The 15,801-nt window shown below is 45.6% G+C and overlaps 1 protein-coding gene across 3 annotated transcripts in view; it reads right to left on the reverse strand.

The window, feature by feature from the left end:
- LOC141273817 (ornithine decarboxylase-like) overlaps window positions 1–9,589 on the reverse strand; it is a 326,868-nt gene extending 317,279 nt beyond the window's left edge. Inside the window, exons 1-2 of one of the 3 annotated variants that reach the window (XM_073686197.1) lie at window positions 9,439–9,582; window positions 5,858–5,928 (exon numbers count right to left, since the gene is read on the reverse strand). In XM_073686197.1, the coding sequence (XP_073542298.1) occupies window positions 5,858–5,876 (19 nt within the window). In that variant the 5' untranslated portion in view covers window positions 5,877–5,928; window positions 9,439–9,582. Of the gene's footprint in view, window positions 1–5,857; window positions 5,929–9,438 lie in introns of all 3 variants that reach the window. The other 2 variants (XM_073686194.1, XM_073686196.1) reach the window with 2 other exon arrangements.
- Window positions 9,590–15,801: the final 6,212 nt, after the last annotated feature.

Consider the following 15,801-nt stretch of genomic DNA (forward strand, 5'->3'; position numbering starts at 1 on the left):
CGTACACCGTACTGCCATCAAGCCATGAAAACCCAAAAATCTGCACAATCAGTAAGGATGGAGGAGAAACCACAGCCATTGTCTCCCGAGATCACCTGAAGAAGTGTCCCGAGCAGCTACGAAACCCTGAAGAAGATCAAGAAAACCCTCGACCCGCAGAGGAAAGGGAAGAAATGGTCAGTACTGTACTCGGAGACTTCCCTCGGTCTTGGACACAAGTAAATGGCGCTGTTGTGGTACCCGTCCTCACCTTCCTCCAGCCAGCATCCCAAGTGCCTACGGAAAAACAGGTAGAGCTGGAAGAGCAGCCGGTCCAGGAGGCAGAAGACCCCACACAAGCAGACCAGGAGAATCGACCCTCTGCTTATAGTGAACCTGCCGTGCCCCTAGTGAGCCAAAGAACCCATAGACAGCTGCCCAGCTTACCTTTGACAGCTCCTACACCCTGTAGCTTAGGACCGGTCAGTAAGCTCCGTAGGTCTACTAGGGCCACTAGAGGCCAGTTGCCAGTACGTTGGAGGATCTAAAGTGTTCAGACTGTTTTATTGGTAATTACCTGTTTACTGTTGCTTGTAAATAATTATGTTTTTCCAGTTAGTTTATAGGTGTCTTTTGTGGATTAACCGGAATTCTTTGTATATATGTTTGGAGCGTAACCCAGGAATGGACTAAGACTGCTAAAGACTCAGGGTAGGACAGACCCCCACCTGGTTACGGCTCCCTGTTCTTTGGTGAAATGGACACCCTTATTGCTTCAAAAACTGCACCCGGTTGCGGACACGCCGTGACCACCCTAACGTGTTTTTCCTTATTGTATTGTTCCTGTTTATACCCTGTTATGTTTTCAAAAATATGTTTAGTCCCGGAGTACTAAATTTTACTAGGGGGGAATGTGGAACCCCAGGGGTCTGGCTACCACAGTAATAGCAATATTACGTCTGAGAGCAGGTGGGAGGTCTCCTGGTCAGGTGCCCTAAGCATGCCACACCTCCTGCCCAGTCCTGGGAGGGGAAGAACTTCCCCTATAAAAACTGGGGGCTGAGGCAGGGTTAGAAAAGGAAGAAGAGGAGTCCCAGACAGAGACACAGTCTGGTCTGGAGTGGAGCAGATACAGGGAGAGCAAGATCAGGAGCTCTGTGGGAGCAGTGATAAAAGGGGTCAGAGACTGGAAGCTGTAGAGCTCGTCATGACTGAAGAGATCTCACCGGACACGGAGTCCGAGGCAGTGGGGACTGATCCATACCCAGCAGCAGAAACCGACCGGCAGGGGATTTCAGGTCCTCTGGCCAAGAAACCCGAAGGCACGGTCACACGCAAGGGACCAGCACCGCCGTTGTGGAGCGGAGGCTACCAGAAGGCCCCGAGTCACCAGCCATACGGGTGAGCACCACACGGTACACTCAGGGACGTGGGCTACTTTTACCCGCTTCTAGCAAGGTAGCCAGGGAGAGTACAATAAGTTGGGGAGGCCTACAACTCCGCCTGGCCAGGGGAGATCCTATCTGCTCACAGACTGACCAGGCCCCGATCGCTAGCCAGTACTCCCGGGAGGATCTACCTTTGCCACCAGTAAAGACCCTGAACTACACCGCACCGTCCCTGAGTGGTTCCTGGTGCCCGCGTGCAATTCTGCTATCCCCATCATCCACGTCCGCTGCCCTGAGGCCATACCCCTCCCGTTGGGGGTTATACTATCCACGCTGCACAACCGTACCACCGGCCTCAGCGGTCTGCCCTGCAGCGGCGGTTTCATAACCGCATTCAACGGGTGGCGTAGTCGAACTCTAACATCTTATTCTAAGTTCTGCCACTTGGTTTGACACCCTGGGCACGGACCGGGTCACCGCCACGAGGACTACTACCCCTATCAGATCCGGCTCCGGGTATTCCCCGCATGCGCAACGCTGCCCAACATGGCCCAGGGGGCGCGTCACTGCCATGTGCCTGATCATGCTTGTGGTGGTCAGGCTGGTAGTTTTGTCACCCCTGCTGATGCTGGCATGGCAGGTGGTACAAATGGCCTTTTTGGGGTTATCAGCAGAGTCTTTAAAAAAATTCCAGACTCTGGAAGACCTACCGGTTGTACTGGCAACGTCCCTCGTGTTGGTGTTACGGTGAACTGTTGCCCGCCTTCGGTGTGCGGCCGCCATACTGCTTCTTCCTGGCAGTTGGGGTACTCTGCCTCCCTCCCCCTGTGTGCTGCTGGCCTCGCTCTGCGTGTCCTCCTGCTACGTCATGTCAGTTACTAGATCATCCACCACCTCCTTCTCTTCCACTTGCGCACCACGATCCTCCTCCTCTCTTCGTGACAATTGTGTCTCGTCATCGTCCACCTCTTGTGACAAATTGCCAGCGTCGACTTCCTGTAGCCGTGGCTGTTCAAATACTTGGGCATCACTACATGGGATCTCCTCTTCCACGACTTTAAGCGGAGCAGGCGAGGGGCACAAATATGGAAATGGACCAGTGAACAGCTCTTCAGAGTGTCCAACTGTGGGATCAGTTGCTGCCTGACGACACTCGGCATGGTGGGAGGAAGGAATATCAGGGTGAGGAGGAGTATGCAGTCGAGACTCACGGCTACTAAAACTTGACCATGTGGAAGACAGACCGGAGGTGGTGGTGCCCAGGTAACTGGAAGTATTATCTGCTATCCAATTAATAACCTGTTCACACTGCTCAGTTCGCAATACTGGTGTTGTAGTGTGCTTCCCTAGTAATTCGGTCAAGAAGTGGGAGTGAGAAGATGTGGCTGTTGGTTGTGGCACATTCTCACACGCACCATCACCAGAACATCCAGTTCCACGTCCCTTGCCACGTGCCTTGCCCATTGTAAATGAAGTAAAATAGCTTACACTCGCAATGGAAAAAGGGTAATAAAAAGGAGATTAGAACCGGGAAGAGGAAAACCACAGTTCTATTTCTCTGGCCTAAACCAGAATTTTTTAAACAGATATATTTGTGTCTGAACAGTCAGGGAGACACTATTACTGTTTTTTTATGTAAAAAAGGCCAAAAGCTGCATAATACAGAGATTTGAACCGTGGAACTGCAAAACCAAACTTCTAGTTATCTGGCCTACACCAGAATATTTTAAACAGATATATTTGTGTCTGAACAGTCAGGGAGACACTATTACTGTTTTTTTTATGTAAAAAAAGCCAAAAGCTGCATAATACAGAGATTTGAACCGTGGAACTGCAAAACCAAACTTCTAGTTATCTGGCCCACACCAGAATATTTAAAACAGATATAATTGTTTCTGAACATTCAGGGAGACACTATTATTGTTTTTTTTATGTAAAAAAGGCCAAAAGCTGCATAATACAGAGATTTGAACCGTGGAACTGCAAAACCAAACTTCTAGTTTTCTGGCCCACACCAGAATATTTTAAACAGATATATTTGTTTCTGAACAGTCAGGGAGACACTATTACTGTTTTTCTATGTAAAAAAGGCCAAAAGCTGCATAATACTGAGATTTGAACCGTGGAACTGCAAAACCAAACTTCTAGTTATCTGGCCTACACCAGAATATTTTAAACAGATATATTTGTGTCTGAACAGTCAGGGAGACACTATTACTGTTTTTTTAATGTAATAAAGGCCAAAAGCTAGATAATACTGAAATTTGAACCGTGGAACTGCAAAACCAAACTTCTAGTTATCTGGCCTACACCAGAATATTTTAAACAGATATATTTGTGTCTGAACAGTCGGGGAGACACTATTACTGTTTTTTTTATGTAAAAAAGGCCAAAAGCTGCATAATACAGAGATTTGAACCATGGAACTGCAAAACCAAACTTCTAGTTATCTGGCCTACACCAGAATATTTTAAACAGATATATTTGTGTCTGAACAGTCGGGGAGACACTATTACTGTTTTTTTAATGTAAAAAAGGCCAAAAGCTGCATAATACAGAGATTTGAACCGTGGAACTGCAAAACCAAACTTCTAGTTATCTGGCCTACACCAGAATATTTTAAACAGATATATTTGTGTCTGAACAGTCGGGGAGACACTATTACTGTTTTTTTTTATGTAAAAAAGGCCAAAAGCTGCATAATACAGAGATTTGAACCATGGAACTGCAAAACCAAACTTCTAGTTATCTGGCCTACACCAGAATATTTTAAACAGATATATTTGTGTCTGAACAGTCAGGGAGACACTATTACTGTTTTTTATATGTAAAAAAGGCCAAAAGCTGCATAATACAGAGATTTGAACCGTGGAACTGCAAAACCAAACTTCTAGTTATCTGGCCTACACCAGAATATTTTAAACAGATATATTGGTGTCTGAACAGTCGGGGAGACACTATTACTGTTTTTTTTATGTAAAAAAGACCAAAAGCTGCATAATACAGAGATTTGAACCGTGGAACTGCAAAACCAAACTTCTAGTTATCTGGCCTACACCAGTATACTTTAAACAGATATATTTGTGTCTGAACAGTCAGGGAGACACTATTACTGTTTTTTTTATGTAAAAAAGGGCAAAAGCTGGATAATACTGAGATTTGAACCGTGGAACTGCAAAACCAAACTTCTAGTTATCTGGCCTACAGCAGAATATTTTAAACAGATATATTGGTGTCTGAACAGTCACAGACACTCTCAATTTTTTTTTTTTGGGGGGGGATACCAAAAGGATAATAAGATGCGTATTTGTACAGTCTGACTGAGGGAAAAAAAAATACAGGATTTAGATGAAAAAAAAAAGATTTTTCCTGGCCCCTGAGACCAGGGGATAAGTTTAGCAATTTGACCAGCAGGAGCACACAGGACTATAATGCACTGTTTGTTGGTATAACCACTGCGTCTCCTATACAGCCTGCCTGCCTGCCTGATATGTGGGATGGATATTAGTCCTGAGAAGGACTGTTTGTTTGATCTGGCAGGCTTTAGAGACCCTACGCTAACTATTTTGCAGTATAAATCTCTCCCTAGCTCAGCAGCACTGACCCTACACTGTCTGATCCGGAGCGACTGTGTCCAAGATGGCGGCGCCCGGTTTTAAATACTCGAGGTGACGCTGTGCAGCCAGCCAATCACTGTAATGCCCACAAACAACATGGCTGCGGCATTACAGTGACTGGCTGGCAATCCCTGCATGTTCATTGGCTCTGTAAAGAGCGCCAAACATGCAGGGCGGAGACCCGGGCCCCAAGCTCTGAGGGGGCCCACCCGGAGCTACACTATTGTAACTGTAGCGGCGGGCAGAGCAGGGAGACATGATGTCCCTGCACTGCCCGGCGGCTGCTATGGGGCCCTTGAGCAGGAGGGGGGCCCACGGTGCCAGCATCGGCCTTCCCTGCGCACGTCACCTCAACCACAAGCTCAGTGATGGGAGAGGGAGTGAAGTGAGGTGGTTTCAGAACACTATTAACCCTATATCTGTTGGCTAATAGTGTTTTTTTTACATGACAGGTTCCCTTTAAATGCATGTATTTTGAGTTAAAAATCATTTTTGCAATTGGATTTCAATAAAAATTTTGCATCACTTGTTTTATAGCCTCTGTGTTGCATTGTCTATTGCTGGTTACAGAATGAGTTAACTGAGAATCCATCGGTCAACCTGCTATGGTAGTCTGACACAGAGTTTGTAATACTTTTATCTGTCTTTTTCTCAGCCACTCTCAGCTGATTTATGATCATAGACCAAGACAAAGTTGAATGCTCAGGAACACAAAGATGCAAACGGTGCAAACTTTTTAATGAAACCCATTGTAAAAATGACTTTTAGCCCCAAATACATGCATTTAAGAAAACATAAATTGTCCCCAAAGGTTGACAACCTCTTTAAGTGATTCCCAAAGCAATACATATAACATATATGTTATATACTCACACATATCCTGCATCAACATGTCCTGTAATTGAGGAATGAACAAAGGGTCTTTCTTCTTAACTTGAGGATATCTAGAGGCAAACATACTTAAAGATTGTGAAAATAATATCATTACTCTTTGCCGGCGTATAAGACGACTTTTTAACCCCTGAAAAGCTTCCCAAAAGTCAGGAATCGTCTTATACGCCGGGTGCCATCTTATAGGGCGTATACCCTTATAATCCGAATGTTGGGGGAGGAGGGGGTATATATATATGGGGTGTGGGGGGAGCGGTAGAGATGGAGGAGCGGGGCACAGGAGGCAGCAGCCACCCGCTGCAGCCTACACTGTCCCCGCTGCTAAAGAAAATGAATATTCACTGCTCCCCACGCCCATGAGGTGTGGGGAGCACTGACTATTCATGCTCCTTAATAGCGGTACACAGTGTAGCCACGCTGCGGCTGCTGCTGCCGGCTATCTCCTGTGCCCGCTGTTAAAGGGCATGAATATTCAAACTCTCTCCATGCCCATGCGTGTGGGGAGGGGGTGAATATTCATGCCCTTTAACAGCGGGCACAGGAGATAGCCGGCAGCAGCAGGAGCCGCAGCGTGGCTACACTGTGTACCGCTATTAAGGAGCATGAAGTCACTGCTCCCCGTGCACACAGTTCTGGCGTGGGGAGCAGTGACTTCCGGCAGCTGAGCGCTCCTTGTGAGCCGAGCATGGCAATGACGTCATGCGCGGCTCACATGGAGAGATCAGTGCGGGCAGACAGGACGCAGCGCTGGAGGAGAGAAGAAAGGGGAGTAGGAGTGTTTATTTACTTTTATGTTGGGGATTAGGGGGACCATGCATACCAGGACAGGGATGATGGGTGCCTTGCATACCAGGACAGGGATGAGGGGTGCCATGCATACCAGGACAGGGATGAGGGGTGCCATGAATACCAGGACAGGGATGATGGGTGCCATGAATACCAGGACAGGGATGAGGGGTGCCATGCATACCAGGATAGGGATGATGGGTGCCATGCATACCAGGACAGGGATGAGGGGTGCCATGCATACCAGGACAGGGATGAGGGGTGCCATGCATACCAGGACTGGGGGATGAGGGGTGCCATGAATACCAGGACAGGGATGAGGGGTGCCATGAATACCAGGACAGGGATGAGGGGTGCCATGCATACCAGGACAGGGATGAGGGGTGCCATGCATACCAGGATAGGGATGAGGGGTGCCATGCATACCAGGACAGGGATGAGGGGTGCCATGCATACCAGGATAGGGATGAGGGGTGCCATGCATACCAGGACAGGGATAAGGGGTGCCATGAATACCAGGACAGGGATGAGGGGTGCCATGCATACCAGGACAGGGATGAGGGGTGTCATGCATACCAGGATAGGGATGAGGGGTGCCATGCATACCAGGACAGGGATGAGGGGTGCCATGCATACCAGGATAGGGATGAGGGGTGCCATGCATACCAGGATTGAGGGGTTCCATGCATTCTAGGATGGAGGGATGCCACGTATAAAAGGAAGGGGGGGGGGCATATATACCAGGATGGGGGATATTGTCAGAATTGGGGGACATTACCCCTATACTAGTGTCAGCAGAAGACCCCCTCCCCCTTAAAAGTGCATCGTGAACACATCTTTTGCTTACATTTTTTTTCTATTTTCCTCCTCTAAAACCTAGGTGAGTCTTATGGTCCGGTGCGTCTTATAGTCCAAAAAATACGGTATTTATGGTCATTTATAAGCCCTCCCTGTCTCCAAGACTATCAGGGCGGTAGCACATCCCTCTGGCCCGCCCTTGTATCCTATTACCGGTACCTCCTTCTCTGGATCTCTGATCTCGCTCCTGAGGACTGCAGTGACGAGGTGAGGGGGCGCCTCACCGGGAAAGTGTAAGTGAAGCAAGCTGCAGGCGTCCCCCTCACCTCGTCACTGTAGTCCTCAGGAGCGAGATCAGAGAGGCAGAGATGGAGGTACCAGTAATGATACAAGGGCCAGAGGATGCGCTACCGCTCTGATAGTCTTGGAGACAGGGAGAGCTGGGCAGGGAGGGAGAGCTGACCAATCCAAGCAGGATTTGTATACAACAACCAGCCAATCGCCGGTAAGGTTCATCACTTTAACCCCTTTAGAGCCCATGCCGTATTAGTACGCACATTTGCGTACTGCCCGTTCAGTGAGGGCTCCGTCGGTGAGCCTGCACTGAACCGAGCACATGTCAGCTGATTCTTACAGCTGACATGTGCCCGCAACAGCCGAGGGTGGAATCGCGATCCACCCGCGGCTGTTAACATGTTAAATGCCGCTGTCAATCTCCGACAGCGGCATTTAACGCGCGCTTCCTGGAAGCGCGTCCTAAGCCCCGCCCACCGGCGACCCCGTCACGTGATCGCCTGTGGTTGTCATGATCTGGTCACTATGAGCGCCACCTAGTGGTCGGCGCTCATAGCACAGGACCAATTCTGCTATATGCAGGGGATCTGCTCGTCCCCTGTATGTAGCAGAGCCAAGCAGACACCTGATGCTTCTAGTCTCCTATGGAGACTATTGAAGCCATGCAGTAAGTGAAAAAAAAAAGTTTTTAAAAAAATAAAAAAAATTAATAAAATATAACGGGCGATCAAAACAGCGGATCTACCCCAAAATGTTCTCAATAAAAACGTCAGCCCGGTGCGCAAAAAATAAGCCCTCACCCAGCCCCAGATCACGAAAAATGGAGACGCTACAGGTCTCGGAAAATGGCGCTATTTTTTTTTTTTTTACCAAATTTTGGAATTTTTTTTCACCACTTAAATATAAAATAACCTATACATGTTTGGTGTCTATGAACTCGTAATGACCTGGAGAATAAGAATGGCCAGTCAGTTTTAGCATTCAGTGAACGTGGTAAAAAAAATAAAAAAAAAACAACTGTGGTATTGCACTTTTTTTGCAATTTTACCACACTTGGAATTTTTTCCCGTTTTCCCGTACATGATATGGTAAAACTAGTAATGGCACTGAAAAGTACAACTCGTCCCGCAAAAAATAAGCCCTCACATGGCCATATTGACCAAACAATAAAAACGCTATGGCTCTGGGAACAAGGGGAGCAAAAAACGAAAAAGCAAAAACGACAAAACCCAAGGTTGCAAAAGGGTTAAAATTACCATATTGAAATCAAATCAGATTTTTTTTTACATTTTTACCGTATTTGCGTTAGAAGAGGGGTAGTCTTATACGGCGAGTATATCCCAAAGTCTATATTTTAACTGGAAAAGTTGGGGGTCGTCTTATACACCCAATCGTCTTATACTACGGCAAATACGGTAATTTCATCTGTATATAAACCCTGAACAAAAAAGTTTAAACAGTTTCTTCAAAATCAATATTTATGGGCAGCCATCAAATTTTTAAGCCTAGAGATAGATGATATCTACAATTGTGATTGCAATACTTTCATGGACAAGTTTGTATAAATACTATACATTTTATTATTCTTTATGTCACAACTACAAAATAATATACAACAAGACACATAATTATGATCTTAAAAACTGGGTGCAAATAGATTAGCTGCAGTAAGATTAGTCACTTACCGATGTTCTGTAGCTGAAATAAATCATAGGACTAGGCTGCGGGTATTTATCTCCTGCTTGTGTGACATGTCACTGACATCCTCCCATCTTGTGTCCTGGTGGTTATGTGTCCTCTCCACCCTCTCAGGAGTACAGGAAGTCAAATATCACATGCATCTCATCTCCACCACTATCCTTGGGCTCTTCACCCTCTTTCCATGAAGGAATTCTGTTTTACATACTGGGCAGCAAATAATGCAGATTCAGAACATGAGAACAGAGAAGGAGTTATTACAGTGCTAGCCTACAATTATACTATAGGTTTACAAGAGATGTAAATGGAGGCAACGACTTGGTCTGGCCACAAGTGAGTTGTTTGTTCTAAAAAATGTTTAGGGCACTGTCAGAGCGTCCTGATGTTATTTTTTCAAGAATCTCAATACCATTGAAACAGTAGCGTAACTAGAGTCCTATTGGCCTCAAGGCAAAATTTGGACCTGACACCCTTTTCCTCCCCAATACACACATACTAGCATGTTGCTGCGTGGGTCCCAGTAGCGTAGGGTCTGTATTAGCCCCCCTATAAAAAATAATACAAATATAATATACAGTGACACGCAAAAGGGTACCAATGTTTTGAACTTTTGACTTTCAGGCTCCTATTACGGAATGTGAGAACAGGTTGTATTTTGTAGTATATAGGAAGAAAAAGATTTTTCCACCAGGAGCAAAACCGTAACAATGCAGTGACATGACAAGAATCTGCATAACTAATCATATGCAAAATAGTTGCAAATCAAATTTATGTATGAGATAGCCAAGATGATGGTCTATAAAATGATGGTAGTCTCACATCTGAAGCAGTAGTGGATGGTGAGATATGGAGGATGAAAGTATGATGTTCAAAACGTTGTTACCCTATTGCTTGTCATTGTATGTGTGATAAAGAAATATACAGCAGTTAGATCATTTTCTAAGCAATACGTCCAAATAATACAGTCATATAGTTACCAAATACCAAATATTATCCCCATACTATTACTGAACAAAACCCACTATACCAAGACCAATCTACCAATAATACCACATACCAGACAAATACCGTCACATGTTGACCATATATTACTATGACATATTGTCTGAATATAACCACCATCCTGTTACTGAGCAAAACTCATTATACCAAGAACAATTCGTATCGATCATATCACATACAATTGATAAATAATACCGCAACACCATGACCAGACCACATATTACCACCACATAGTGATCGAAAAATACGTATACTGATAACACAATACTAACACTAATATTACCCTGACACAATGACTATCTGGACAACGGTATAAGTATAACACAGATAAAAAAACAAACGAGAAAACAACAAAGTCAGCCCACCTCCTGGGAGTCCACTGCAATGATTAAGGACATGTATCCGAAACACATCTGCAAGACCTTTTAACCTTACAAATGTTGGTGGGAGAGGTTTGTTTGTGGATTTTAATGATTATTTGAATACATTTTTGGAATTTTTTACCAGCTCTGCCTGCTGCTGGAAATCCTCTCGTCTCTATGCTACAGATAACCCCAGATACTCACCGGTCAAGTCTCCAATTAAAAATATTCTTTTCTTCTTTAAACTTCACCCTGGGCAGACTGCTAGGAGTTTTTCTAGCTACGATTAATTTCTGCAAAATGTAACGAGACATCTAAGGCTGATCATTTCTAGAGCACCCTCCCCACATTTCCCCCAACTTCTTCAATGACAATACCTCCTTTTTGCCCCACAGTCATAGCTGTCCCAAAAACTCAATACAGTAGTGATGTTCCCCTATGTGTCCAGGAAATTGATGGTTGGCAAATATTGGCATGGGGGGAGGGAGCACAAAGCAGTGGCCCATGAGCAGTGGCCTATTCTTATTGTATTTACCCCTGGCTGCTTCATAAAGGGAGTAGAGGTTACAAGGATTTAAAAAGATAAAGCTGATGTAATGATGGTATAGTTGTGGTCAAAAGCAGACTCTATTCTCACCTGCTTTTCTCAATGTTCTACTGAGAGAAGTGAGTAATAATGGGCAGCACGGTGGCGCAGTGGTTAGCACTGCAGCCTAGCAGCACTGGGATCCTGGGTTCAAATCCCACCAAGAACAACATCTGCAAGGAGTTTGTATGTTCTCCCCATGTTTGTTTGTGTTTCTTCTGGGTTCTCCGGTTTCCTCCCACATTCCAAAGACATACTGATAGGGAATTTGATTGTGAGCCCCAATGGGGATAGTGCCCATAATGTCTGTAAAGTGCTGTGGAATATATGTGAGTAAAATAAATAAATAAATAAATAAATAAATAAATAATGGCCCCCTTCTTGTTATAATGTCATCCTTCCAGTTATATTGTCCCATATCCTGGGCCCCTTCCAGTAATGTCCCCCATCTTGGTATAATGTTGCCATCATGGGCCTCTCCCTGGTATAGTGTCCTCTATCCTGGACCCCTTCCGGGTATAATATCCCCCCTTCCTGGCTGAATGTCCCTCATCCTTCCAGTAAAAATGTCCTCCATCCTGGGCCCTTTCTATCAATCAAAGTGTGGGAAAGACTTTGTGTTACACTAAGGGAAGAGGAAAAGGGAGCTGAGACTGTAGGGAAAGGGGAAAGGGGGAAGTGGAGACCTCCTAGGTTGATCTAGCGTCACCCTGACTCCCCTAAAGTCCCTGTATTGGCTCTTCACCAATCGCCGCATTCGTGCCTCACCCTGTCTTTCCCTGGCGTATGGCTAAGCCTAGGGAAGGGAGGAAATGAGCACTAGTCAATCTCCACTAAACACTATAGACAACAAGGGTACATAAACAGGGGGAAATTGCTTAACTCTAGACAAATACGCACACGTTCTGAAGCTCCAGAGAGGAAGTAGTACTGCTCTTGCTAAAGCTTTCACAAGTAGTAATGAATATCGCCGGCGCTTCCCTCTGAAACACAGCAGGGTATTTATACACCCAGGCAGGGTGTTAATTAGCCAGAGGAAGGTAATCGCTGGGTCCTAAAAGCAGCCTCTAAAAAGATGTCTGTAATGCCAAATGTAGAGATCTCCTGCAACCAACTGCAGGGCGACTGTCTGTCACTTCTGACACACCCGTGACAGTACCACCCCCCCCCTCTACAAGTGGCCTCCGGACACCCAGGACAGGGTTTCTCAGGATAAGAGGTGTGGAATGATCAAACCAACCTGGGAGTGTTCACCTCTGACACTGAAACCCACATCCTGTCCTCTGGACCATAGCCTTTCCAGTGCACCAAGTATTGTAGACAACGACGTTGGAGACGAGAATCTACAATCCTCGAAATCTGAAACTCCAGATTACCATCAACCATTACTGGGGGCAGTGGTAGAGGTGAGGGCTCAAGAGGTTCCACATATTTTTTGAGTAAGGACCTGTGGAACACGTTTTGGACCTACCTTAAGGGCCTGAGGAAGTTCAAGATGAAACGCTGCTGGGTTTATGACAGCGGTTATTTTATAGGGACCCATAAACCTAGGTCCCAGCTTCCAAGAAGGAAAATTCAATCTTATATTCCTGGTAGACAACCACACAAAGTTATTCACATTCAAGATTGGACCTGGCAAGCGTTTTCTGTCAGCTATACGTTTATATCTGTCTCCCATGATCTTTAAATTACTCAGAACACCCTGCTGTACTGAGGAAAGCGACGGAGCAAACCGTTCCTCCTCAGGAACTCGTGAAGCTTCTCCCCCACTAAAGTTACCAAACTGTGGGTGATAACTGTATGCACCGAAGAACGGTCACCTGCCAGTGGATTCTTGACGATGATTATTAATGGCAAATTCTGCCAGCGGTAAGTAGGATGCCCAATCTTCCTGATTTTCAGACACAAAACACCTGAGGTAGGTCTCCAAATTCTGACTGACACGCTCGGTCTGACCATTCGACTGTGGGTGGAAGGCAGAGGAAAAGGACAGCTGCACCCCCAGTCGAGAACAGAATACCTTCCAGAACTTGGAAACAAACTGGGTCCTCCGATCTGACACCACATCGGAGGAAACCCGGTAAAGCTTCATGATCTCATTTATGAACACCTGAGCAAGTGTCTTGGCATTTGGAAGTGCAGGCAATGCGACGAAGTGAACCATTTTACTGAACCTATCTACTGCCACCAAAACCACCTTTTTGCCTGCAGAAACTGGTTGGTCAGTAATAAAATCCATGGACAAGTGTGTCCATGACCTACTAGGGAAAGGTAGCGGAAGAAGAGTACCAGACGGACAGGTATGCGAAACCTTAGAATGCTAGAAATACTACAAGCAGCTACATGTTCAATCACACCCCGATGCAACCCCGGCCACCAAAAATGACAATAGAGGAGGTCCACGGTTGACTTACCACGTGGATGACCAGCAAGCACAGAGTTATGATGTTCCTTAATTACTTTCCGGCGCAGATTAGATGGTACAAATAATCTTCCTGAGGGGCAGGAGGCAGGGGCGTCCCCCTGAGCCTCCAACACCTCACCCTTCAGTTCAGGATACAGTGCCGAAATGACTACCCCTTGCTGTAATATCGGGGCAGGGTTCTCATGGTCACCACCACCAGGGAAGCTCCAGGACAAAGCATCAGCCTTGACATTTTTGACCCCTGGACAAATAGTGACAACAAAATTGAACCTAGTAAAAAACAGGGACCATCTGGCTTGCCTAGGGTTGAGACGTTTAGCTGACTGGAGATATGACAGGTTCTTATGGTCAGTAATAACAGTAATAGGATGGACAGCCCCCTCCAGCGCCAATTTGATCGCCAAAAGTTCCCTATTACCCATGTCATCATTTCTCTCAGCCGAATACAATTTTTTAGAAAAGAAGGCGCATGGACGCCATTTACCAGGGGACGAACCCTGAGACAGCACAGCCCCAACCCCAACATCCGACAAATCAACCTCCACAATAAAGGGTTGGGTTGACTGAGTATAGGTGCAGTGGCAAAATGATTCTTTAGGGAAGAAAAAGCCTTGAGGGAAGCATCCGACCATTTGAAAAAAAACAACTTCTTAGTCATGTCAGTAAGGGGTTTCACAATAACAGAGTAATTTTGGATGAATTTCCGGTAAAAATTAGTAAAGCCCAAAAAATGTTGTAGAGCCTTCAGGTTCTCAGTCAAGGACTGCACGGATCTTTTCCGGATCCATCCGAAAACCCGAAAATGACAACAAGTACCCCAAAAATTGCACCTCCTGAACAGCGAAATCCCATTTCTCCAGTTTGGCATAAAGTTTGTTATCCCTTAATATCTGGAGCACCTGCTTAACCTGCCCCCGATGAGTCTCAAAATCAGGTGAGTAAACCAATATATTGTTCACATAGACCACCACAAACCTCCCAACCAAATGATGGAAAATATAATTTATAAAAATGCTAGAATACTGCAGGTGCATTGGTCAAACCAAAAGGCATAACCAAACTCTCGAAATGTCCTTCCGGGGTATTGAACGCTGCTTCCATTCATCCCTTCTCTTATTCTAACCAGGTTGTAGGCTCCCCTTAAATCCAACTTGGAGACTACCTTAGCTCCTACAACCTGGCTGAACAAATCAGGAATCAGAGGAATAGGGTATGGATCACGGATGGTAATTTGATTTAATTCCCGGAAATCTAAATAGGGACGTAGACTGCCATCTTTTTTCTTCACAAACAAGAACCCTGCCACCACGGGTGAAGATGAGGGCCTGATATGTCCCTTCTCCAGACTTTCTGCAATATAATCCTTCATTGCTTGTCTCTCAGGGCCAGAAAGATTAAATAGTCTGGATTTCGGTAGTTTAGCTCCGGGGGTCAGGTTAATAGGACAGTCATATGCACAATGAGGAGGCAAATCCGGACACCCCCTCTCAGAAAAAACGTCCTTAAAACCAGACAGAAAAGCAGGTAATATTTCTGTAGAGACAGTAGCAAGGGAAATAACTAAATAGTTCTCATGGCAGTAATCTCCCCATTAAATAATCTCCCTGGTTTGCCAATCCACCAACAGATTATGTTTAACAAGCCAAGGAATACCCAAAACAATCGGTGTGGAAAGATTGTCCAGGACATAGCAAGGGATTATTTCACAATGAATTGACTCCACCCTCAGTTTTACATTATGTACAATCTGAGTAAATGCTTTCTGTGCAAGTGGCGCCAAGTCAATGGCAAAGATGGAAATAGGTTCAGCTAAAGCACAGCAAGCAAGACCATGAGTTTTCACAATCTCAGCATCAACCATGCTGACTCCGGCTCCACTGTCAACAAACAAAGAAATTTTCTCGGCTTTGCTCTCTAGCACCACCTCTGCTGACAGGACAAAGCAGGAACAGGTTGGTAACCAATGCACCCCTTG

The sequence above is a fragment of the Phyllobates terribilis genome, unplaced genomic scaffold, assembly GCF_046119375.1.
Source record: "Phyllobates terribilis strain yellow unplaced genomic scaffold, ASM4611937v1 Scaffold_5__5_contigs__length_657084704, whole genome shotgun sequence".
Lineage (NCBI taxonomy): Eukaryota > Metazoa > Chordata > Amphibia > Anura > Dendrobatidae > Phyllobates > Phyllobates terribilis.